The 26,663-nt window shown below is 41.8% G+C and overlaps 1 protein-coding gene across 3 annotated transcripts in view; it reads right to left on the bottom strand.

The window, feature by feature from the left end:
- KIAA1328 (KIAA1328 ortholog) overlaps positions 1-26,663 on the bottom strand; it is a 173,337-nt gene that overhangs the window by 30,906 nt on the left and 115,768 nt on the right. For all 3 annotated transcript variants that reach the window (XM_059707184.1, XM_059707182.1, XM_059707183.1), the window contains 2 exons: positions 15,344-15,525; positions 1,952-2,078 (listed from right to left, as the gene is read on the bottom strand). In XM_059707184.1, the coding sequence (XP_059563167.1) occupies positions 1,952-2,078; positions 15,344-15,525 (309 nt within the window). The remainder of the gene's footprint in view (positions 1-1,951; positions 2,079-15,343; positions 15,526-26,663) is intronic.

The following is a 26,663-nucleotide window of genomic DNA, read 5'->3' as shown; positions in this document are numbered from 1 at the left end:
CTAAGAAATCCATGGCATTTCTTTACACCAATAGTGAACTTACAGAAAGTGAAACTACAGAAGCAATCCCATTTACCATTGCACCAAAAAAATTAAAATACCTAGGAATAAACTTAACTAAGGAGGTAAAAGACTTATATGCTGAAAACTACAGGACACTGAAAAAAGAGATAGAGGAAGACATAAACAGATGGAAGAATATACCGTGTTCATGGATTGGTAGAATCAACATCATCAAAATGTCCATACTACCCAAAGCAATGTATAGATTCAATGCAATCCCCATTAAATTACCAACGGCATTTTTCACAAATCTAGAACGAACGTTCCAAAAATTCATCTGGAATAAAAAAAGACCCCGAATAGCTGCAGCAATCCTGAGAAAGAACAAAGTAGGTGGGATCTCAATACCAGATATCAAACTGTATTACAAAGCCACTGTTCTTAAAACAGCTTGGTACTGGCACAAGAACAGACATATAGATCAATGGAATAGAATAGAGACCCCAGAAATCGACCCAAACCACTATGCCCAATTAATATTCGACAAAGGAGGCAAGAGCATACAATGGAGTCAAGACAGTCTTTTCAATAAATGGTGTTGGGAAAATTGGACAGATACATGCAAAAGGATGAAACTAGATCACCAACTCACACCATACACAAAAATAAACTCAAAATGGATAAAAGACTTAAACGTAAGAAGGGAAACCATAAAAATACTAGAGGAATCCACAGGCAGCGAAATCGCAAACATATGCCGAAGAAATTTCTTCTCTGATAATGCTCCTAGGGCAATGGAAACTAAAGAGAAAATAAACAAATGGGACTACATCAAAATTAAAAGCTTTTGCACAGCAAAGGAAACCATCAACAAAACAACAAGAAGACCCACTACATGGGAGAACATATTTACCAATGATACCACCGATAAGGGTTTAATTTCCAACATTTACAGGGATCTCATGAAACTTAACAAAAGGAAGATAAACAATCCAATAAAAAAATGGGCAACGGACATAGATAGACACTTTTCGAAGAGGACATGCAGAAGGCCGAAAGACATATGAAAACCTGCTCAAAGTCACTAATTATACGAGAGATGCAAATCAAAACAACAATGCGTTATCATCTCACACCTGTCAGAATGGCTATCATCAACAAATCAACAAACAACAAGTGTTGGAGAGGATGTGGAGAAAAAGGAACCCTTCTCCACTGCTGGTGGGAATGCAGACTGGTGCAGCCACTGTGGAGAACAGTATGGAGCTACCTCAGAAGACTAAAAATGGAACTCCCATTTGACCCAGTGATCCCACTACTAGGAATATATCCCAAGAAACCAGAAACGCCAATTAGAAAGGATATATGCACCCCTATGTTCATAGCAGCACAATTCACCATAGCTAAGATTTGGAAACAGCCTAAGTGCCCATCAGCAGATCAGTGGATTAGAAAACTGTGGTACATATACACAATGGAATACTATGCTGCGGTAAAAAAAAAGGAACTCTTGCCTTTTGCAACAGCATGGATGGAACTGGAGAGCATTATGCTAAGTGAAATAAGCCAGTCAGAGAAAGATAAATACCACATGATCTCACTCATTTGTGGATTATAGAGAACAACATAGACTGATGAAAAGGGACAGACCCAAAGACTGAGAAACAGCAATCAGGCTATCAATCCCCAGAAGGAAAGTAGGGGAGGGCGGGGGTAAGGGGAAGAGATCAACAGAAGGACTTGTATACATGTATATAAGCCAAACCAATGGACATGGACAACAGGGGGATGGGAGCATGAGTTTGTGTGTGGGGGGGAGGTTGAGGGTTAATGGGGGGGATGAGGACACATTTGTAATACCTTAACTAATAATAATAAAAAAAAAACACAAAATTTAAAAAATGCTCTTCTCTGGAGAATATTAAATCAAAGAACACCCAACGCTTACCGGGAGGATTCGTGTTGGAATGACGATGTGCTTAAAAGATCCTTTTGGTTTTCGGTTGTTATAGGAGATGTGGACGCATCCTTTCTAGGAGATGTGGACGCATCCTTTCTAACTCCTGTCATTGTCCCTGTATGAACAATAAAGGAAACAATTTGGGAAGTCAATAAAAAGAAATGGAAAAGCCCATTCTGAGTAATATATTAGAGATTATAGGAATTCCTAAGCTTTGAAATTAAGCATCCCCCATTCCCCCGTGAGATGAAACAATGACAGATGGAAAACTCAGCGGGTTGTTTTGATTTTGTGAGCATCAGAGATCTGCAATATCTTGTTTTAAAAAAGCACATTTGTGCAGTAACAGACTAACTAGAGCTTTTTAAAAAACCTGATTCCTCTCATATTCCTGCTGGGTTGGGTTTACTGTGAAAATGCCCAAGACGGTAGATTGCTTTATTTCATTCCCCTTAACGAACATAATAAAAGATCATTCTTCTCTTTGACAAAATAGAAGATTCCAGCACTCTATACCTCCATTCCCCCCAAAATTAAACTTATCCTGCCCCCAAAGCTTTCAAGGTAGACATGAACCTTGAATGTTTCTTTCAAAGACTCTACACTGGCTAAAGGAAGTGTTTCACTGGAAGAGATGCTCAACTAACCATCCTGGGCCCATGTGGCCTCTGCTCCTCTCTAACAAGCAATGTGCATAACTTCTTTCCTGAAGTGCTAAAGAAGAAGAAGATACGGACATGAATATTTGTTGTGGTTGTTTGTTTCTAGTTATTAGTATTTCTAATAATAATAACTTCTCCTTCTTAATATTATTTTCCAAATAACACAAAACATCCCTGTCTTTTTTCTGGAACGCTTATTTACAGTCTTCTTCTGATTCTTGGGAAACGACAATCCAGGCTGCTTAAGGAAGTTATTTGGGAAGATTCAATCTTTCTTTGAGAAAAGGGTGAATATTCAAATAACACAAAGATAGCTTTGGTGTGTTGGGAATCCCAGGCCCTAAAATGCCAAGCACATAGTCTGCTAACTTCAGGAACGGAACAGTTTAGGTGTGACCCAGGAAATCAGAACTGGAGAAAGCAAGAGCAATCATCACGGACCCTGGCATTCTCAACTATGCTCAGTATTAACTGCTCACTGTTATGGATGGATGTAAACCACTAGCCACCCAAATGCACAACTGTCTTTTGTGTACACAAACCTGTGGAACCCTCAACCCAAACCAGTACATTCCTACACTAGACATTAGTCCTCAGTCCACACAGTGCATTCAGTCAGTAAATATTTGTCTAGCACCGAACAACAGGCAAGCGCTGGTGCCAGGATTAAGCTCAAGCTTAGTTTAGGAGGAGGGGAAAGAAGGTGTGAGAGCAAGAGGATGAGTTACTCTCAGCAATACAGTAAATGACCCAAAGCAGTATACAGCAGTAACAACAGGTGCAGTATGCTCAGTATGTGCCTGGCACTCTCCTCTTTTCCATATACCATATATTCTTTTATAATAAACAGTTTCATTAAAGTATAATTTGAATACTGTAAATTTTAACCATCTTAGTTGTACAGTTTGATAATAGTAGCAAATCTGTTCAGCTATGAAATCATGGGCACAACCAAGTTTTAAACATTTTTGTCATAGTATTTGCTTATTTATTTTTACAACCCAGTTCTATAATATTTCCACACACCAAAAAGGCCCCTTATGCCCATTTGTAGTTCCCTTCATCCTGACTGGTCTGTTACTGCCCTCCCCCTCCCCCCAGCTCTATCTCTATAGTTGGGCCATTTCATAAAACCCTTTGCGATAGACACTATTTTTATATCTAATTTCCAGGTAAGGAAATGAGCCATAGGGACTTACATGACCTGCCAAGGTCACAAAGCTATATGTGACGGAGCCAGCATTCCTGCCCAGACACTTTGATCCAGGAGTTTTCACCATTCTGCTAGTTACTGCATATTAAATAGGATGAAAAGTCTGAGGAATTAACAAGGGAGAGAGATCACATCAGCTGTAGGGGAGACAACGCAGGAGGTGGAATTTTGACAGAAGGAATAGGGAGCATGGAGTTAGCAAAAGCACTAGATTAACAAGCTCAAGGCTACATGTTTGGTATATCCAGGAAATATTTATTGAGCACACTATGTCCTGTACCTTGCTAATCACTTTAAATGCATTATCTCATTAGTCCTTAATTTATATTATTGTCCTCATTTTATGGAGTAGGAAGTGGAAAGTGAGAAAAGGTCAAGCAGCATGTCCATTATCACAGGGCTGCTAAGAGCAAGGCTGGGTTTTAAATACAATCAAGGTCTGTACTGCAAACTCAACACTGCTAGCTGGCCTAAAAAATAAAACAAAGCAGCAGTAATAACCATTAAAAACAACAACTGGGCCCAGCAGGTGTGGCCGGTGGTTGAGCATAGACCTAAGAACCAGAAGGTCATGGTTTGATTCCCAGTCAGGGGCACATGCCCGGGTTTCAGGCTCGATCCCCAGTAGTGGGCAGGTAAGAGAAAGCCCATCAATGATTCTTTCTCATCATTGATGTTCCTATTTCTCTCTCCCTCTCCCTTCCTCTCTCTGAAGTCAATAAAACAACAACAAATGAACAAAAGGAACCCTAATTTGTTATGTAAATAAACATCTTTCTCTAAAAAACAACAAATGGCCTTTGGAGAGATTACTTTTGTGCTAGAATTTAGAACAGAGTAAAAGAGAGAGAAGGGAGGCAGGTGAAGCCATTCACCACACCTACAACTGGCTGGGCAGTGTTTGGGGATGGAGGGGAAATTAAAATAAGCACCTGAGAGTAGCAGCAACTGAGAAGGCCTTGTGGGGGAGGCGAGAAGGAAGGGCTGCCTGGGGGCGATGGAATGAATGTCTTTTTAGTCACATAGGCCTCAACATTAGTCTCATCTTTTTCTGTTTTGATACTTCCAACAAAAGTTTGGTTGAGACAATTGACATTTGATGGGAAGAACAGAAAGTAAAACTTTTTTTTCTATTTTTTTTGGTCTTAAATTGTCTCCTTTATTTATTTATATTTGCAATATGAAACAGAGGCTAGGCACCAACACACGCATTCATGCCAGCCTGAGAGGGAGCTGGGTCAAGGTCATTCGGCAACTGGGCTGAACCCCAGACCCTCAGGCACTGGAGGGGGACCCCAGCTGGACCCCCACCAAGCCCTGCCCCAGGGTCTGTGGGAGGCGCAGGGGTCTCGTGAGTGTGCCAGGGCCTCATGGGAATGTCACCTGAGAACCACCGGGCCAGGCAGAGGGTCCGTGAGCTCCCGACCCAAGGGAAAGTGCAGGGAGAAAGTAAAACTTTTAACAGAAGGTCCAAGGACTTCTAATGAGATCCATGTGTGTGCTTCAGGAATGTGTGGCTGCCTCCTAAGTGTAGTTACAATAATGTGTGTCTATTTGCTCATTCATTTTCCTGGGCAAAGGGACCAGAGCTTTCATCAAATTATGAAAGGTTATGAAGCCCAGAGAAGTTAGGAATGACTGCACTGAGGCACAGAGCAACACCAACGGGTAGAGATCCAGAATGTGTGAGTACTATGCCTTACAGGAACTTTATTCCTTTTTTAAAATTCTTTAGGATCTATCACTTATTAAGTTTCTAGAAAGCCATATATCAGCTTTTAATTATATTCATTCCTTCTATAAAATTTGATTTAGTGTTTAGTATACCAACAGTTACATACAGTTATGCATATTCATAGAATTACACATTCCTCTATATTTACACACACATACACACACACAGACAATATACACATTTAAAAAATAAAAGTGCTGGTAAGAATATTATCCATTAGGCTGATAAATTTCATACTTAAGTATATATGTTTATATATGGGTAAATATATGTGAATACATTTATGTAAATAAACATACATTTCTGCATACACAGATAGAATTGGACATAATGATCAAGTCCTACTTCCATATGGCTGGGTCTGTGTCTGCCCACCCACCAATCAATACCTCATGATAAGATAACTTCTTATAGAGTTCAATGTCTAGGAAAACTCCAGGCCCTTTGTTTTATTTTTCATTTTAAAAACAGCTGAGCTACATTATACATTCAGTTTAGTTTAAAGAGTGAGTGATATAGAAAATGCCCGTGTGACCCCTTTTCAAACCCAGAAATGAAGTCCTGGTAGCTTTGCCGCCTGGGAGCCTCACCAATGTCCATCCCCGTCACCTCTTCCCCTGAAACACAGGAACAAACCAGCCGCCATCCCATTATTCCCTTTTTGTTCTTTACAGTTTTACCAGTGAGATATGCATCCCCTAAATGTCATTGTTTTGCTGCTTTTGAACTTTATAAAATAGAAATATACTATATATTTTCCTCTTAAGACTTCTTTTGCTCATTTTTATATTTGAGAGTTTGTCTGTGCTGATGATTTACGTAGCTGCGGTTTGTTTTCTGTGCTATGCAGTGTTCCATTTATGCAATTATGACTATCCATCCTACTATTGGTGGATGTTGGGAGTGTTTCTGGTTTGAGGCTATTGAAAAGATGCTGCTGTGGCTGAGGATGCCAGTTACCCACTCAAATGCACTCTCATCCCCTCTTCCTGGGTACACAGCTAGATTACATTTCCTAGTCCCTCTTGTAATTATGTGTGGTCAGGAGGAAAACTAGTGGACAGTATATGTGCCACTTCAGGTCTGTCCTATAATAACCTTTCACATGTACTTTTTCATACCCTTCCTTGTCCTTGCTGACCTGCTATGGCAGGGCCAACCAACAGTTTCCTGTAAAGGTCAGATGGTAAATGTGCTGGGCTTTGTGAGCCATCCAGATCCTGTTGCAAACATGCAACTCCACTGTTGCAGCACAAAAGCAGCCACAGACAATATGCAAAACATGGAAATGGCTGCGTTCCAATTAAACTTATTTGCAAAAATCGGTGGTGGGCCAGATTTGGCCATGGACCAAGTTCCCCACCCCAGTGTCACTGCAATGCTCAAGGTGACCTTGGAAGGCACAAAAAGAAGGCAGAGCCATCATTTTTTGGAGCAGAGCTGCTGTCAACCTGAACTCTTACCCTGGACCATTACAGGAGGAAAAATTTCTTCTTTAAACCACTGATGTTTTTTCTGTTCACTTGTTACCACAGTGATCAGCCTACCCTGACTGATTATACAGCTATGAACATGTTTGTAAGTTAAACACTATGTCCATGAGATTCTCTCTAGTATATATACCTAGAAAGAAACTGCTTGGATACAGAAGGCTTGTTATTTATCTTTAGTAAAAAATACCAAACTGTTTTCTAAAGTTTTTATGAATTTACACTCTGACCACCTCAATGGGTACAGAAAAAGTTTTGATGAAATTCTATACTCATTACAATAATAACTCTCAGCAAATGAGGTGAGAACCTTTATAACATGATAAATAGCATTTACAAAAAACCTACAGCTAAAACCACATGTAACGGTGAAAGAATACCTGCTTTCCTGTGAGACCAGGCATGTTTTATTCTACATTGTAATGGAAGTCCCACACAGTGTAATGAGATAAGAAAAGATAAAAGGCATAGAGACTAAGAAAAAAGTAATTGTTATGAACTAAATTATGTCCTCTCCCCTTGCCTAATTCCTATGCTGAAGTTCTAACCACAGTATACCTCAGAACGCATTTGCAGAGAGAGCCTTCACAGAGGTAATTAAGGTTAACCAAGGTCAGATGGATGGGCCATAATCTGTATATATAAAAGGCTAATATGCCAAGTGTTCCTCCCTCCATCTGACTGGTTGCTATGATGCACACTGAACACTAGGGGGCAGACACTCAATGCAGGAGCTGCCATGACACGCACTGGCCAACTACAGAGAAATGGCACCACAGACCTGGCGCCCACAAAGCAACACTCGGCTTCCCCGAAGTGGGACACAGGCTCCTCCACCACCACGGAGCGACAGCCCACCAAATCGCAGCCTATGCTGCCGAGACCCCAGGGCACAAAAATGTGGCCCAGAGCCCAGCCCAGCCTGGAAACGGTTGCTGTGGGCATGGAGTAATGACGTCACATAGCAATGCCCAGCTTCCTCTCCCTAGTGACCAGCCTCCTTGGAGTTTCTTCAGCCCAGGAACACAACTTGCTTTATAGCCAGGTGCAAACATTTTACACTTTAACCTGTGAAGTGTTTTCCCATGCCTCATCTCATTTGATCCTCACAGAAGTCCTGGAGTAGGTAGATAGGAGACTCAGTGGAATCCTATTTTCTTTTCATTAGCTGGAAAATGGAGATATAGAAAGTTTAGAAACTTGACCCGACTGAAAAGAAGAAATGGTAGACCTTGAAAATGACTTCAGGTTTTCTCACTGTGCAGAATATAGTCAAACACTGCTGCAGTTAAATATTTTACCCTTTGTTCTCCCTGCGTGATCTACAATAATAATCTGCTTCATGTTGATATTTACTGCTGTGTTGCTGACAATTACCTGTAAGAGAATTTGAGGTGCTTCACTGGGCTGGAAAAAGTTTAGTCACATCAGAAAGCAGGTCTAATTAAGCAAGTTTATTCTATATCTATAAAAGGCTAAGTTGACTCGTGCATGTGCGATACATATAAAGCTCTCGCTGGCACCAATCATGTGTGTGTTTCCATCTGTCATTGTCGATCAGGAATTTGGTTGACACTTCTATTATAGAAAAAGGGCAAATAGCGATATTAAAATATTTCTTCTAATTAATTTCCTTTTATGTACATGAATTTGTGCACCGGGCCACTAGTCCAATATAACTGGTGTCCTTATAAGAAGAGGGATACACCAGGGGTATGTGCTCACAGCAAAAAGGCTTTGTGAGGACACAAGGAGAACACAGCCATCTGCAAGCTGAGAAGAGAGGCCTCATGGGAGAACTACTAGAAAGGCACAAGGGAATTGTCATGAACAATGGACATAGACTACATCTTAATTGGGTGGTGGTTACATAGATATATACAATTGCGAATGGTTTTCAAATGCGGAGTAAAGACCTACGCAATTTTATTGTATGTAGATTAAATCTCAATTAGAGTAAGAGAAAATAAAGAACCCCAAAGTTTTCTTGACTTTCAAGGTAGTGCTATTTTTAAGACTCTACTGTTATCTTTTTGACATTGCCAATCAATCACCATAAGGACTCCGGAGGGACAAGCATATGCATTTCTTAAATCACTGAATCATTTTAGGTAATGGGGTCAAAAGGTTCAAATGATTAGGTCCTTTTTGTGGGCAAGGACACAGAGAGAAAAACCAGTATCTATAATGTCACCTTAATTCTCCTAACAAATATATAATGTGCATCTACCACATATTAAGCAATGGTCTAGGGCAGCAGTTCTCAACCTGTGGGTCGCAACCCCTTTGGGGGTCCAACGACCCTTTCACAGGGGTCACCTAAGACCATCGGAAAACACATATATAATTACATATTGTTTCTGTGATTAATCACTATGCTTTAATTATGTTCAATTTGTAACAATGAAAATATATCCTGCATATCAGATATTTACATTACGATTCTTAACAGTAGCAAAATTACAGTTATGAAGTAGCAACAAAAATAATTTTATGGCTGGGGTTCACCACAACATGAGGAACTGTATTAAAGGGTCATGGCATTAGGAAGATTGAGAACCACTGGTCTAGGCCCTACAACAGTGAACATATGGGGTGCTTATATTCTAGTGGGAGAAAAGTAAAATATAAATAATAAGTAAATTATATAGTATTTTGAGATACTTCTTTCTATTATAGAAGATGGAAAATGTACAGGCTCCGGTTTAAGTTACAATATGCCATATATAGTAACTTCAACTCTCAATGCTAGTTTCTTGCATTTGAATTCCTTTTTTGAGTGGCCTGGGCAGGACAATTTAATCTACATGTCTGAGATTATCCCTGTACTATACTTATCTTCTGTGTTCTATTAATAAAGGCATCAACTTTTAACAGATCTTTTAGCTTGGCCTTCTGGAAATCAGAAGTGATATCTTGTGCTACCTTTTCTAATGATGAAACAGATAATCATAATGATGATGCTACTAAAAAATAAACATAAGTAAATGCTCCTTAGAGGCAAAATGGGATTGGATTTTGTACTTTGGATACTCCAGCTTGTTTACTTCTATCTATCTATCTATCTATCTATCTATCTATCTATCTATCTATCTATCTATACTAATAAAAGGGTAATATGCTAATTATACTGGATAGACCAGACATCATTCCAATGTCCTTCCTGACAAAGCCGGGGCCTGGACAAAGCCGCCCGAGGTCCCGGTTGCCTGCCAGCGGCCAGAGGAAGGAAGCCTGGGTCCAAGGTGCCAGAGGAAAGCCATTGCCAGCAGCCAGGGGAAGGAAGGCCTACTCTTGCATGAATTTTCGTGCATCAGGCCTCTAGTGTGTGTGTGTGTGTGTGTGTGTGTGTGTGTGTGTGTGTGTGTATATATGTTTTTATTTCAGAGAGGAAGGGAGAAGGAGAGAGATAAAAACATTAATGATTAGAGAATCACTGATCTGCTGACTCCTGCACGCCCCACACTGGGGATCAAGCCTGCAACCTGGGCATATGCCTTAACTGGGAATCTAACCGAACCTCCTGGTTCATAGGTCTATGCTCAACCACTGAGCCACACCAGCTGGGCCTTGTTTACTTCTTTAATCACATGACCCATGACTCCATCACGGCTAGAAAACACTTGCATTGCTGTGAGCCCAGATGCACTTAGAGGAGCAACTAGAGCTTCAGAAATTACTCCTCATTTCAGATGGGTCTTCCATAACCCTCTTCCAGTAAAAGACAAGTGCACTTGGAAGCCCCCCAGGAGCCTCGATCAATCAGTGACAGCTGCTGTATATACATAACCTAAAACACCCAAAGACAAAATGAAAGGCGTGGTCAACACCATCTGGTAGATTGGAATTATTCGAGATTCAGCCTCACTCAAAGTCACAGTTTTAAGGGGATTGGGAGATCAATGAAAGAGGAATAAACAGGAGGTGGCTCTAAATGTAGCAGTGGCTTTTGATGGCTGATGTAGGAGTTGGCAGTGACAAGCCCTGATCTAACATGCGTGTTCAGTGCCTCACAGCCTCTGCCAGACCTTTCGCATAACTGGAAAAATGTCCTCAGCTTCGTGGGCTCCTGTGAAAGGGAATCAGTGATTGCTCAGAAAAGGTTTGAGACAGGCTTGGCGAGAATAAAAACATCACTGCGTAGGAAAGAAAAAAGAGAAATGAAGGCTGGTGCTTCCAGATTTGCGCCTGTGGCTCAGAAGTTCTCAACTAAGTTTAGATTTAAGGAATCTCTCCCTAAAGAACGTCACGTAGCTCAATAAAAGCAACTAAAATAGAACATTCCAAGCACTGTTGATTGAAAAACAATTTACATTTCAAGTGTAATTTTGACAATACTGTGAATATTTTTGTGATCTCAAGGTTATTTCTTGAAACAAGAGTCAGGTCCTTTTTTTTTTTTTTTACATGTTTAGTATGTATAAAGTTGGCAGAATGGTGAGGGGGTAGGAGAGGAAAAGGAGAAAGAGACTGATAATAAAGATTAACAGTACTGCAGTAAACATCCTATATAGTACTTAACAATTAAAGGACAACAAAAGAAATAAAGGATATAAAACAGAAGAAAAGTATATTAAAAAATTCGGACACTAAAAAGGGAAAACAGTTAAGGAGATGATAAGCCAAGTGGTGTAACTTAGGCAACTGGTGGGAGGTCACTGGCCTCATGAGAAACAGGTGTTGAACCCTTTGCAGCACACCTTGGCGAGTGTCTCCCCTTTGGTTGGTTGGGTACCACATCAAACAGCAAGGCAATAACGTTGCCCTGTCCTGGGATCTGTGTATACCAGGTCTGCAATGAGCAGAATGACTCACAGGGACCTCCCTCAATGACCAAGTATACCATAATTTTGTTAATGATCCATCTATCTACACTAATAAAAGAGAAAAATGGTAATTGGCGTACGACGATACCCTTTTCATTGGCTAATCAGGGCTATATGCAAATTAACTGCCAACTAAGATTGGCAGTTAACTGCCAACAAGATGGTGGTTAATTTGCATATGTAGGCACAATGCAGGGAGGCGAAAGGGAAAGCAGGAAGAAGCCCCCTGCCACTGACAGTGATCGGAAACCCAGGGGGGAGCTAAGAACTGGGGGGCAGGGCAAAGGCAGCCCTGGGGCTGCCTTTGCCCTGCCCCCCAGCCATGATCGGAGAATCAGGTGCCTTTTCCGCCCTGGCCAGTGATAGCAGGAAGTAGGGGTGGAGCCAGCGATGGGAGCTGGGCACGGTCGAAGCTGGCAGTCCCAGGAGCTAGGGGTCCCTTGCCTAGGCCTAAAGCGAAGCCCACGATCATGGGGCCGCTGCAGCTGTGGGTCCCCGCTGCCCGGGCCGGACGCCTCAGCCAGAGGCATCCTGCAGGGGCAGGGGCGGAGCCCGCGTGATCGCGGCGCCCCCCCCCCCCCCCCCCCCCGCTTCCACTGCAGGTCCCTGCTGCCCAGGCCGGATGCCCAGGCCAGAGGCATCAGGCCTGGGCTGGGGGCAGAACCAGTGATGGGGGGAAATGAGGGTCCCCTGCCCAGGCCTGACGCCTTTGTCAGAGGCGTCAGGCCTGGGCAAGGGGCCGATCCTGCGATTGGAGGGTGATGGGGGTCAACGCCTGAGGGTTCCCAGTATGTGAGAGGGGGCAGGCTGGGCTGAGGGACACTCCCCCCCGCCCCACACCCAGTGCACGAATTTCATGCACCGGGCCCCTAGTATATATATAAAAGGCTAATATGCAAAGTGTCCCCTCGGGAGTTTGACCGGGAGACCGGGAGTTTGATTGCTCACTATGACACGTGCTGACCATCACGGGGCAGCACAGAATGAAGGGAGACCCGGCCAGCAGCAGGAAGGCCCCGATTGGCCCTGATCACCGGCCAGGCCTAGCGACCCTACCCATGCACAAAATTCGTGCACCGAGCCTCTAGTATTAGAATAAAAGAAGAGAAAAATACAATATATCCTTTCTTAAGAGTAGAAAAAGAAGTTAATTCTTGCAAGTACAATGCCTTAAAACAAAACTCTTGAAAAGATGAAAACGTTTCAATTTTTCACTGCAACACTTCACCCCTCCCCTCCCCCAAGAAGGCGGGGGGGGGGGGGGAGAACCTAATGAAAAAATAAAACCATGAGTGAAAGCTGTTCCTGAAAACTTTGCAGAATTGTAACAGCTTTCTCCTGGTTAAATTGATTGGTATAGCAACATTATAAAATGACTATTAGGATTCATTGTGCACAACAGAAAGTGCTGAAATGTCAGCAGACTGTACAGCAAAAAGTAATGGGTTCTGAACCCCTGTTAGTCAAAAATGATTTTGTTTCAAATTAGAAATTGATTTTTTTTGGACACAAGCCCTTTCCAGGCTTCCGGCTTCTGTGGCCGGGCCCGGGAGAGATTAACCTCTGCCTTGGCAAGGGCTGGCCAGATACCTTTCTCAAAGTGCCTTTTCCATCGCAGCTTTCTAATGTGGCTGTGGTCTTAACCAATCACACAGGTTATTTGTCCCTTTGCTATTACACTACGTTTTTCTCATTGTGGCATTTTATTTTAGTGCTGACATACAACACAAATTTGGTGACAAGTTAACAGAAGACTGCATTAAGCCTTGCGGTGCAACCACCACACCAATTCTGACTGGTTCTCCATTCTGCAAAGTGCGATGATTGAGAATGAGAAAGCCCTGGAAGAGCTGCCCCTCTCTGAAGGACCACCCATAGAGAGGGATGATGGTTCCATCTCAGGTTCTGAGCCTCCTGAATTGCATATTTGTTTCTACATTACTCGAAGGCGATAGAAATCTGCAGAACTTTTCACTATGTCAAACAAAATAAACTTTTGCTTTGGTTTCAGATTGTGCCTAGACTCCCTTCTGAAGTTTGGACTAATTATCATCAATTATCTGGGAGAGAATTAAACAATTTCTAGATTAATCACAATTAAAACCAAACAACATGACAATGCTGGCAGACAGGAGGAAAGGATGGAGCTCTCATAAAGCACCCACATCTCTTGGGAGGCAGGAGAGAGCGGCTGGAGAGCTGATGAAAATGTGGCCACTTTGCCCTGACTGGTTTGGCTCAGTGGATTGAGCATCAACCTGCAGACTGAAGGGTCCCAGGTTTGATTCCAGTCAAGGGCATGTACCTTGGTTGCAGGCACATCCCCAGTAGGGAGTGTGCAGGAGGCAACTGATTGATGTTTCTCTCTCATCGATGTTTCTAACTCTCTATTCCTCTCCCTTCCTCTCTGTAAAAAATCCATAAAATATATATATATATTTTTTTTTTCTTTTTTTTTTTAAAAAGCAAACAGTTTAAAAAAAAGAAAACGTGGCCGCTTATACCAGACCCAGGCGGGGCAAGCCCAATGAAAAAGAGGCAGATCAGAAGGAAATCAGAGTTAATGGCTGTGAGCAGGAAAGAAAGGTGTGTGGAAAGAGGTGGGAGCAGAGGGTGCCACGCCCTTTTCGGCCCTTTGTTTCCTGTGGAGCTCTTCTGTACAATATGCCAAACTCCTCCCACTCTGCTCCTAAATCCTTCCCTTCATAATTCCAGGAGAACTTGGGGTGGTGAACACACAATACAATATATGGATGATGTGTTAGAGAATTGTACACCTGAAGCCTATATAATTTTATTAAACAATGTCACCCCAATAAATCCAATAAAAAAGAAAAAAAATAATTCCAGGAGAGATGAAGTCAGAGCCACTCCAGAAACAACTGGGAAACACAATTACATTTAACTGCTTCACTCAACATTTCACACAGCTGTTTATAATTGATTTAAAAAAATCCATGACATATAAAATAAGAAGAATCACTGGTACTTAAGACTGCTAGGCAATATACGCTTCAGACTTATGAGGTTCTGTTGCAGCCACAATGTAGAATTTATCCATGACCTCTCCTCCACCCTCCCCATATTTCCAGTTAATTGAAGATTAACTGTAGTTGTTAGAGTTTACTTTCCCGGGAGAGATTTATGTTCAGTTTCTTGTCCTCTTTACTCACTTTGAGCATTATTTTGTGTCTATGATCATACTTACTGCTGAATAATTCTTACGGTTTGCTGCTTGCAGAAAGAGGGACAAATGGGATAGTTTCTCGTATGAGTATTCTAAGAGAAATGCTGATGTAATTCATGGATGGGGATGGGATACTATGGCCTTGCAGGCACATGTTAGCTTGTGACATATTTAACCTGCTCAGGGTTGTAGGAGGTCGTGGTTAGTAAGATTCTAAAACTCCCCAGAAGCAGGTTCTCATTTTGCTCCTATAGACACTAAGCTTACCTCTTTGGGGTCGATATGTATCCGTCTTCTGACATGTCCACAGGGCATCATCTTCCATAGGTGACTGAAACCCAACTGTTTTCTTCTCTCTTCTAGTCTCTCCACTGTTACTGGACTCTGGATGCTTTTTGATGGATGATGATGTTCCCAGCAGCCAACCATCACATGCTGACTTCAACAAACTGAAAAGAATAGATATGAATGAGCTGCAGAGAGCACAGAAGGGGTACAGATTCCTCAAAGGTGTATAAATTCCGCATGAGTTGAAATATAATTCATGGCAGTAAAGACTTTCTTTTTCTTATTTTTTAAAACTGAGGTATAATTTAAATAATTTATTGCAGGTCTATTTTGTGTCCTGTCACAACAATGTTGGGGAAGAAATTGTCTTTATCCTCCAAAAGTCTGTACTTGGATTTGGGGAACTGAGACTCAAACCCAGGAAACTGCTAATAAAGCCGCCGAGTATGACAAAGAGCCAGAAGTAACAAGAAAAGCAAACGAAACAGGACCTGCGTGACTGAAGTGCTTCCAAGTACCGAAGATGAACATCAGGAATTAAAATATCACCAATTTGCTTCAAAGTGCATTTATGTTTCCCATTTTTAATTGTTAGAGTATTTATTATGTACCCAGAGTACAGAAGAAGGCAGTAGAACAGTGCATGTGGAAGAGTTGGTCTCTGTCCTCACATAATTCCATTATAAAGCAACAAGGTAAATACGGAGTAAGAGGAATTTTAGTAAAAATAAACACGTGCATATGCTTTGCTCTAAACTAAACTGTGTTCCCATCTAAGCACATTTCCTCTCATAACATTTTATTTTTTAGAGTAATGTTCTGATGATGTATATTTATACCTTACTATTCAACCAGCCTTTTCCTTCTAACATAAGTTCACCACAGACTCATGACACTTTGGTTTCTCTTCTCCATGCCCATAAAGTAAAAATTAAAAGTGAAGAAAAAGACTTTTACTCAAAAAGTAAAGTTCTAAAAATTAAGATGTTTAAACTCCCCAGAAGCAGAGATAATATCTAGATGAGAAAGAACTGATAGAGTATTACTGGATCCATTACTAAGCCCCAGTGGCCCTGGGGCAGAAGTCAAATCATGTAAACCCATAAAGTCACTGACCTTCTGTTTGTATTGATCAGAATTTTTAGTAATGTTTGTTCATATTTTAATTAATTAATAAAAAACAAGAAATCAAATGGCTTTGTGCAGTATAGCTTTATGCTTGCATAATGCAATGTATTATATTGATACTCTAAAGATTTTCTTCTTTACCAGAACCTAGGGATCACTTTCCCATGAGGAACACTAATGGATGTGTATCTTAGCTCATAAAACCTCTATTCATGGAACAGGAAAACAGGAGACTAAAACTAACTCACTGTGAATGTAAGATAAATAACTTACACCAGAAGCCGCAAACCCAGGCAAATCCAAGTCTGCACATCTGCTTGTTACTGTGACCAAGACTACTACTGGCTTCCCCCAAGTCCACTCAGCAGCTCAGCTGAGCTCTCAACATCAACCAATTCCGCTCAGTTGCAATACCGATTGCTTCCTGCTTCTTTACCCCAGTTTACACAGGAGCTCTTCTGCAGCTTCATTCCAAACCCCCCACCCTGGTAATCCTCTAACTCAACAGGGAACTTGGTTTCTAATTTTCCTAAAATAAGAATGACTGTATAAAAAAGTTGTTATTTCCTTTGCATTTATTCCCATCTTTACCCATCTATGATTCCTCTCTTAATATTTCTGAAGAAAATCATACCTTTTACTCATACTATTTAAAAAAATATATTTTTATTGATTTTTTTTTTTTTTTTTTTGAGAGAGAGAGAGAGGGAGGGAGGAAAGGAGAGGGAGAGGGAAAATTGATGTGAGAGTGAAACATCTATTGGTTGCCCCCTCTATGGGAATCAAACTGGCAAGCTTTCGGTGCATAGGATGACTACCAACCAACTGAGCCACTCCAGCCAGGCCTATTCATAGTCTTGATACCATTTTGACTCATGCCCTCTGTGACTATGGCCTGTCAATCATCTCCTTTTCTGAATACTTATAAACTCCTTCCTCCTCTCAACTGGATTTTGTCTTGGAATTACAAACAAGATCAAACTTTCTATTAAAAATCATAGCCAAACTTAAACCTAAAACTTCTTTTCTTAAGTGGGAAAGTATAATAATACTTGATGTCAGTGAGGGTGTGGAACGACAGCATTTTAATAACTGCTGAAGGAACTGCACATTGGTATTGCCCTTTTGTGGGTGATATGTCAACACAAATAAAATAAGTAAAAATGCACCTACCCTCTGTTAGGTCTGATTGAACAATTGAATTGATATCCCCTCCCTTGAGAAACTGTAATGATATTCCATTTCCCTTAAACCACATTCCATTTGCTAAGACCAGTACCTTTCCCTTGCCCAAGATCTGGACCTGCTCAGAAAATTCCCCTAGGAAAAAGCCCACTAGAGTCCTTTAAAAACTCTGACTCCCCGGTATCTCGGTGCTGCCGCCACTTTTGGGGCTCAGCCCATCTGGTTTCCAGATGATTTAATTAAGTTGATAATTCTTTACCACTTTCTGCCTTGTGCACTCCTCCTTTGGAGACCCTAAACACCCTCCAGATAATTCTGCTTTTAAGAAGTTATCCCATGAAGGATGGTCATAGCAGAATCTCTCTATATAAAAGGCTAATATGCAAAGTGTCCCCTCAGGAATTCAACCAGGAGACAGGGAGTTCAATCGTTTGCTATGACATGCGCTGAACATTAGGGGGTGGCGCGGAACGAAGGAAGGCCCCAGCCGGCAGCCAGAACAAAGGCCCCAATCGGCCCTGATCGCCAGCCAGGCCTAGGGACCCTACCTGTGCACGAATTTCTTGCACCGGACCTCTACTGCATAATTTTTATCTTGAAACTAGTTCCTCCATCTGTTTCCATTCTCATTATTTATAATAGTGAAAAACTGAAGGCAAAGATCATTCAATAGGAGAATAAGAAAATAAACTATGATGCATCCATCATAAGGAATACTATTCAGCCATTAAAAGAAATGAGATACATAGTTCTTCATAGTATTGTGGAGAAACTTCATGATATACTATTAAGTTTTAAAAAGAGCAATTTGCAATAAAAGAATATACACAAATATTTTTAAAGTGCTGAACACATAAATACCAAATCAGAGAAGTAGAAATAGAATGGCTAAGAAAAATACTTCTATAATTTAATTTATATTCTTCTGAATGTTCTAATTCCAATAGGCATGTACTCTTATAATTAAAAAATAAAAACTTGCACCATCTCCTTTATATTACCACTTCCTCTTTCTCTTCTCTACCAGACTTCTAGAAACAGTAATTAATTTTAGCAGACATACCTAGTAAAACTATTTTTTAAAGGACAAATCTAATGGCCTTTTCTTTTTCAACAGTCTTGCTTGTTACTAGACCAACAATTAAAACATTTTTCCCTTAGACTTCATAATATATTATCTTGATTATTGCAGTCGTTTAAAGAGGCTTCTACTCCGATTCGTTTACTGGGAACTCTTCTACTTCTTCTTCCTAAATGGAGACATTCCTGAAGATTCTGTCCTTGTCCTTCTCCTTCGCACTTTCTCAGGGATCCATGCCACACCATTGTATTGTCAATAATGATTTCTAAATAGATTTGCCCAGCCTATAGTGCTGTCCACAATTGCTACCTTATCAAGTACCTCCTGAAAAGCTGTGAAAGGATGTCATGTCATACTTCCCAAACCAACTCATGTCAAAGCAATGCATAATCTTTATCTTGAAACTAGTTCCTCCATCTGTATCCATTCTCATTGAATGCAAGCCCTATTCTCCTTGTCACTCAGATGAAAAACTCTAGTTGTCTCAACTTCTGGTTTCCTTATTCCTGTTCAGTAAATTACAAGGTCAATCATCCACTTATATATTCATCAGCTATTTATTGATGACACACTCTGTGACAATGTAATATGCCATGGGACTGGGGTGGGCAAACTTGAAAACAGGTATTTACTTAGTACTTGATACATGCTGGATAATGGGTATACAAACATAGGTATACAAAGACCCTCTGGTTCATGTTTTCAAAGTGATTTAAAGTTGGAGACAGAGGTGGAAACAAATCCTTTAAAGTCTGGAAAGATAAAAGCTGTAATTCAGGAACACACAAGTTGTTTTGGGAACACAGAGGCAGGGCACCTAAAGCTATCTGCACAACAAAAGGGAAATTCCAGAAGCACTTACACCAGATCTTAGTGGTTAAGCAGAAGATAAGGATGAAGGGTGGGAGGCAAACGAAAACAGTATTAGCAAATATACCAAATAGTAAAACTTGATCATATATTTTGGACAAGTTAAATAGTTTGGAATTGTTATAACATCAAGTGTGGGATATGGGTGGTGAGAAGAGGAAGGTGAAACAGGACAGATGTGGGAGGGTCAGATCTTGAAAGGTTTGGTCTTCCATGTCAAGGGGCTTGAACTCTATCTTATAGGCAAGGCAGAATGATTAAAGGGCTGTCTGTAAGGGGGAAAATGACACGATCCACCTCAAATTTATGAAAAATTACTCTGGCACCATTTCGAGAACAGACTGCGCAAGAAGCTATGAGTCAGAGGTGCTGGCACAGCTCCGAGGAGATGATGAGGGTCTGGAAGAGAAGAAGTGGTAGGAATGGAAAGGAGAGCTTTTAAAACATATTTAGGATTCAAAATTGGCAGAACATGATGAGCTCTGAATGTCAAAAGTGAGGGAGAAAAAGGAGTTGAGGATGATTGGCAGAATTTTGGGTGGATAAGCAATACAGAGAAGATTTGGGGAGGGTGGGAGAAATTAAATGTAGCTTGAGGTGCCTATGAAACATTTGGGAAGATATTTCAAGAAAGCAGTTGGATCAATAACTGTAGCATTTTGCTAGCTGGCTGGCTGACTTTAGAGTGGTGGGGTTGAGAGAGACAAGGTTGAAGAAGTATATGCTTCACTTTCAAATTTCTTGGTCAAGGCAAAGGTAAATTCATTTCTGCAGTGAAAAAAAATGGGTGCCGAGAGAGGCAGAGGTTTGGAGTATGTATTGAGGGAATTCAAGATAAAAATGGCCAAGAACAAGGAATAGACTTCCCTACAATGTTGAAGCCTAATAGTTAGAAACTATAAATTTGTGTCAGGGTGTAGGTACACGTATGTGGAAGCAGAGAAAGTGGCCTGAGAGCTTGCTCCAAGGTTAGGATTTTATTGGGAGGGCAGCAGACTGCAAGTCAATGCCAGGTATCAAGCTCTGATACCCAACCCCTGTGCAGTTCCCAGTAGGAAAGTCCTCCTCACCCAGCATAGGCCTGCTATTGTGCCACGATGCCCTCCTCTGTGGATCAGGTTCTAACACCCCATGATCACATTAATTTTAGGATATGATGGGAGACAGGGATCAAGGCTCATTTTCCCCCAGAGCTATATCCAGTATATATTTGTTAAGAAGACTTTCCTTTTTCCACAGAACTGCTTGGCACCTTTATCAAAGGCAACTGAACATATGAGCGTGCGGGTCTATTTCTGAACTTCATTCTGTCCCACTGACCTATTTATCTGTGCTAAGGTGAATACCAGTCTGTATTGATTACCTAACTTTAATTTACATACCTAAAACTGGGTAGCATAAAACTTTCAAATTATTCTTCTAAATTGCAGACTGTCTTTGCCTTAGACGGTTTGGCTGAAAGGATAGTGTTGCCTGCGGACCAAAAGGTCCCGGGTCCAATTCCTGTCAAGGGCATATACCTGGTTGCAGGCTCCTCCTCAGTCAGGGCTCCTGAAGGAGGCAACCAATGGATGTGCTTCTTTCACACAGATATTTCTCCCTGTCTTTTCCTCTCTCTTCCACACTCTTTTAAGAAGAAGCAATGGAAAAATATCCTCGGGTAAGGATTAAAAAAAATAAGTAAATAAATTGCAGGCTGTTTTTGCTATTCTAGTCCTTTCACATTTCCATATAAATTTCAGAATGTTTGCCAATTTCTATAGCAGCATGCTGAAATTTTTCCTGAAACAGCACTGAATCTAAGCTTCAATTTGGAAAAAATTGGTATCTTATTACTGAGTATTCCAATTCAAGAACATGGTATATCTTTCTTTCCATTTATTTAAGCTTTCTTAAATTTATCTCAGCAGTATTTCATAATTATCAATGGAGAGATTTTTGGTTAAATTATTCCTAGGCAGTTGATAGTTTTAATGCTACTATAAATTCTTTCTTTTTAGAATAATTACTGTTTTATATCTATTGCTATAGGATAGCTAATTGCTGTACATAAAAATAAAATTGATTTTTATATGTCAAACTTGAAATTGAATTCTGTGTGTTAAATTTGCTTAATAATTTTAGTAGCTGTTTCTATAGCCAGCCATATTATTCAAAAATAAAGATAGTTTTACCTATTTCTCTACAATATTTTTCAGGGCTGATCATACTACCTAGATTTCCAGTGTCATATCGAATAGAAGTAGTACTAGTGGACATCCTTACGTTATTCCTAAAAGTGTTCATCATTAAGGAGATGCATCCTGTTCATACCCTCTATCAGATTTCTAGTTTGATGAGAGGTCATTTTTTTATTTTTTATTTTGGATAATGAGGATTGGAAAAGTTAGGTTAAATACTATTTCTGCATCTGTTTGAGATGATGTTTTTCTTCTTTATTATGTTAATATGGCAAATTGACTTTCAAATGTTAAGCCAATTTTGTACTCCTGGGATAAACTTTATTTAGTCAAGCTAGACTAGATCATCCTTTTTAGATATTCCTGGATTTAATTTGCTAATATTTTGTTAGGAAATGTTTTGTTTTGCATTTGTATTCATAAGAAAGAAAAGGAGTTGGGAAAAGTTCTTTCTTTCTCTAGTCCAGTGGTTCTCAAGTTGGGTAGAAGGAGAGGATTTTTGCTACACAGGGGGCATTTAGCAACATCTGGAGAGTTTTTTAATTTAAATATACTTTTATTGATTTCAGAGAGGAAGGGAGAGGTAGAGAGAGATAGAAACATCAATGATGACAGAGAATCATTGATAGGCTACCTCCTCTATGCCTGCCACCTGGTCATGTGCCCTGACTGGGAATCAAACCTTGACCCCCCAGTTCATAGATCGATGCTCAACCACTGAGCCACACCAGCCAGGCTCTGGAGAGGTTCTTGGTTATCATAATTGGTTAGTTCTATTAGCCTTTATGGATAGAAGACAGGAATGCATGTCTTCTTATAAACTACATCCAACAATGCGCAGAACAGCTCCCTCAAAAAAGAATGACCTGGTCCAAAATGTCACTAAGTGCCGAGGCTGAGAAACCCCGCTTTAGTCACTGAGAAAGTCTGGGTAAGATTGACATTATTTCTTCTTTAGGTGCTGGAGAAAAGTTCACACTTATTGAAAAATATAACTTCTTTAAACTGGCTCAAGAAGAACCAGAAAGTGTATCCTTATATCTACTAAAGAAATTGAATTCATAATCAAAATATTTCCACAAAGAGAACTGATCAGATGGCATCACCAGTACATTTTATGATACTTAAATAAGAATTTTTATTAATCTTACACAAGCTTTCAGTAAATGGAAAGGAACAATTCAACACATTTTATGTTACTGTTATTTATGTAACAATAAAATCTTGTTATTTTCATATAAAAATATTACAAACTAGTATCCCTCATGAACATAGACACATTAAGTTTCAACAAAATATTAGCAAATCAAATCCAGTAATACATAAAATGGTACTGCTTCATGGTCAAATGAGTATTTTTCCAAAATGTAATGGTGGCTACACATTAAAAAATATATCCATGTAAATCTTCACATTAAAAGAATAAAGGGGAAAAACCATATAAATACATTAACAAATGCAGAAAAAGTGTCTGACAAAATTCTGACAAAAACTCTAAACAAACTAGAAATAAAAGGGAACTTACTTCAATCTGACAAAGGGCATCTAACAAAAATCTACATTTAATATAATATTTATTAGTAAATTATTGAATGCCTTTTCACTGAGAACAGAGCAAGGTTGTCTTAATGGTCAATATTTACTTCTATTCATTATTGTAATGGAAGTTCTAGCTAATGCAATACATCAAGAATAAGAAACTTAGAAAGGCAAAAATAAAGCAGTTATTATTCATAGACAACATAACTATGAACCTGAAAAATCCTAAAGCATCTACCAGAAAAAGAACCCAAATCCTGCTAGAATATGTACATTCGACAAGGTTGTGGTACACAGGGTAAATATTAAAAAATAAATAAATCTGGCCCTGGCCAGGTAGCTCAGTTGGTTAGAGCATTGTCCCAATATGCCAAGGTTGCGGGTTTAATCCCTGCTCAGGATACACAATAAGAATCAACCAATGGCCCTAGCCCGTTTGGCTCAGTGGATGGAGCGTTGGCCTACAGACTGAAGGGTCCTGGGTTTGATTCCAGTCAAGGGCACATGCCCAGGAGGCAGCCGATCAATGATTCTCTCTCATCGTTGATGTTTCTCTCTCTCCCTCCCTCTCCCTTCCTCTCTGAAATCAATAAAAATATATTTTTAAAAAAAGAATCAACCAATGAATGCATAAATAAGTGGAACAACAAATCGACGTTTCTCTCTCAAATCAACAAATGAAAAATTTAAAAACATTAAAAATATGGTCTTTCTATGCTACCAACAAATTTCATAAAAAATGTGCAAGACTGTTGCATGAAAAACTACATGGTATTATTGTGTTAAATTTCAAAAGATCTAAATAAATGTAGAGATATATCATGTTCATGAACTGGGAAACAATATCTACACTAATAAAAGAGAAACATGGTAATTGGCGTACGACCGCTACCCTTTTCATTGGCTAATCAGCGAGATATGCAAATTAACTGTCAGCCAAGATGGCGACCGGCAGCCAGGCAGCTTGAAACTAACATGAGGCTTGCTTGCCTCAGTGATGGAGGACTCCAACGTTCCCCGCCTGCGACTGCAGGCACTCTGAGACGGCAGTTTCAAACATTGTAACAAATACCGCCGGACTTCAGCCAGCAGATTTGCAACATTGTAAGCAAAGGCCAGAAACCTACTTTCAGCTGCAGAGGCCTAAGAGCTGGAGCCAAGCCTCAAGGTAAAGCTGGCCCAGAATAAAAAAAGAAAAAAAAAAGAAAAAAAGGAGCAGTTGGGAACTTCAGTCACTCCCAGCCTGAAAACAGCCCTCAGCCCCTCACCCACACTGGCCAGGCACCCCAGTGGGGACCCCCACTCTGATCCAGGACACCCTTCAGGGCAAACGAGCTGGCACCCACCTGTGTACCAGGCCTCTATTCTATATAGTAAAAGGGTAATATGCCTCCCGGCACCGGGATCAGTGTGACAGGGGGCAGCGCCCAAACCCCCTGATCGGCCCTGCTCTGTGTGCGACAGGGTGCGGCACCCCAAACCCCCAAACCCCCCCCCCCCCGGGCCCTGGTGTGTGTGTGACGGGGTAGAGCCATAACCTCCCCACCAGCCCTGCCCTGAGTGTGACAGTGGCGGCGCCCCAACCCCCTGATCAGCCCTGCTCTGTGGGTGATAGAGGGCGGTGCCTCAACCCCCCTCCCGCCCCCCCATGGGCCCTGCTCTGTGTGTGATGGGGGTAGAGCCATAACCTCCCCATCAGCCCTGCCCTGAGTGTGACAGTGGTGGCGCCCCAATCCCCTGATTGGCCCTGCTCTGTGGGTGATAGAGGGTGGTGCCCCAACCCACTGATCCGCCCTGCTCTGTGTGTGACAGGGGATGGTGCCCCAACTCCCCTATTGGACCTACTCTGTGAGTGACAGGGGGGAGCTCCTCAACCCCCTGATGGGCCCTGCTCTGTGTGTGACAGGAGGGAGCTCCCCAACCCCCTGATGGGCCCTGCTCTGTGCATGACAGGGTATGGAGCCCCAACCCCCCTGATGGGCCCTGCTCTGTGTGTGACAGGGGGCAGTGCCCCAACCCCCGGATTGGCCCTGCTCTGTGCATGACAGGGGGTCACGCCGCAACCTCCCCATCGACCCTGCCTTGAATGTGACAGGGGGTGGTGCCCCAACCCCCCAATCGGCCCTGCTCTGAGCCCGACCAGGGGTTGCACCTAGGGATTGGGCCTGCCCTCTGCCACCCGGGAGCAGGCCTAAGCCAGCAGGTCACTATCTCCCGAGGGGTCCCAGACTGCTAGAGGGCACAGGCCGGGCTGAGGGACCCCCCCTTCCCCCCGAGTGCACAAATTTTTGTGCACCGGGCCTCTAGTCTGATCTAATAAAAGAGAAATATGCAAACTGACCGCACCTCTGCCATGCCCCAACCCACGCCCACCAGCCAATCAGAGTGACAATATGCAAATTAACCCAACCAAGATGGCGGCCGGCAGGAGGCTTGGTTGCCCTGGCAATGGAGGAAGCCAAGCTTCCCACCTGCCCTGGACGGCTGTGGCCTCCACTCAAGGCAACAAAGTTTCAATTATAGAAGACAAATAAATCCCAGATACCTGCTTCCAGCCAGCCTCCACTGGGAACTTGGGTGGCTGGGGGCCGTGGCCAGCCTGCAAACAGCCATCAGCCCCTCACCCAGGCTGGCCAGGCACCCCAGCAGGACACCCCTACCCTGAAGGGGGTGTGGCCAGCCTGAAAATGGCCCTCAGTGCCTCACCCAGGCTGGCCAGGCACTCCAGTGGGACCTCCACTCTGATCCGGGACACCCTTTGGGGCAAGCCAGCTGGCCCCACTCATGCACCAGGCCTCTATCCTATATAATAAAAGGGTAATATGCATATTGACCCTAACAGCAGAATGACTGGTCACTATGATACACACTAACCACCAGGGGGCAGACGCTCGATGCAGGAGATGCCCCCTGGTGGTCAGAGTGCTCCCACAGGGGGAGCTCTGCTCAGCCACAAGCCAGGCTGACGGTTGCCAGCATAGTTGTGGTGGCGGGAGCCTCTCCCGCCTCCTCAGCAGCACTAAGGATGTCTGACTGCAGCTTAGGCCTGCTCCCCGCTGGCAAGTGGATATCCCTCGAGGGCTCCCAGGCTGGCAGAGGGATGTGTGACTGCCAGCTTGGGCCCGATCCCCCGGGGAGCGGGCCTAAGTCAGCAGGTAGACATCCCCCGAGGGGTCCCAGACTGCGAGAGGGCACAGGCCAGGCAAATTTTTGTGCACTGGGCCTCTAGTTTTTACAATAATTCTTCCCAAATTGATCTAATAATAAATTTGCTTCCTTAAAAGAAATTAGAAAACGGAATCTAAAATGTAAAACT

Source organism: Myotis daubentonii, chromosome 8, assembly GCF_963259705.1.
Source record: "Myotis daubentonii chromosome 8, mMyoDau2.1, whole genome shotgun sequence".
Lineage (NCBI taxonomy): Eukaryota > Metazoa > Chordata > Mammalia > Chiroptera > Vespertilionidae > Myotis > Myotis daubentonii.
This window is presented reverse-complemented; position numbering and strand designations above follow the sequence as displayed.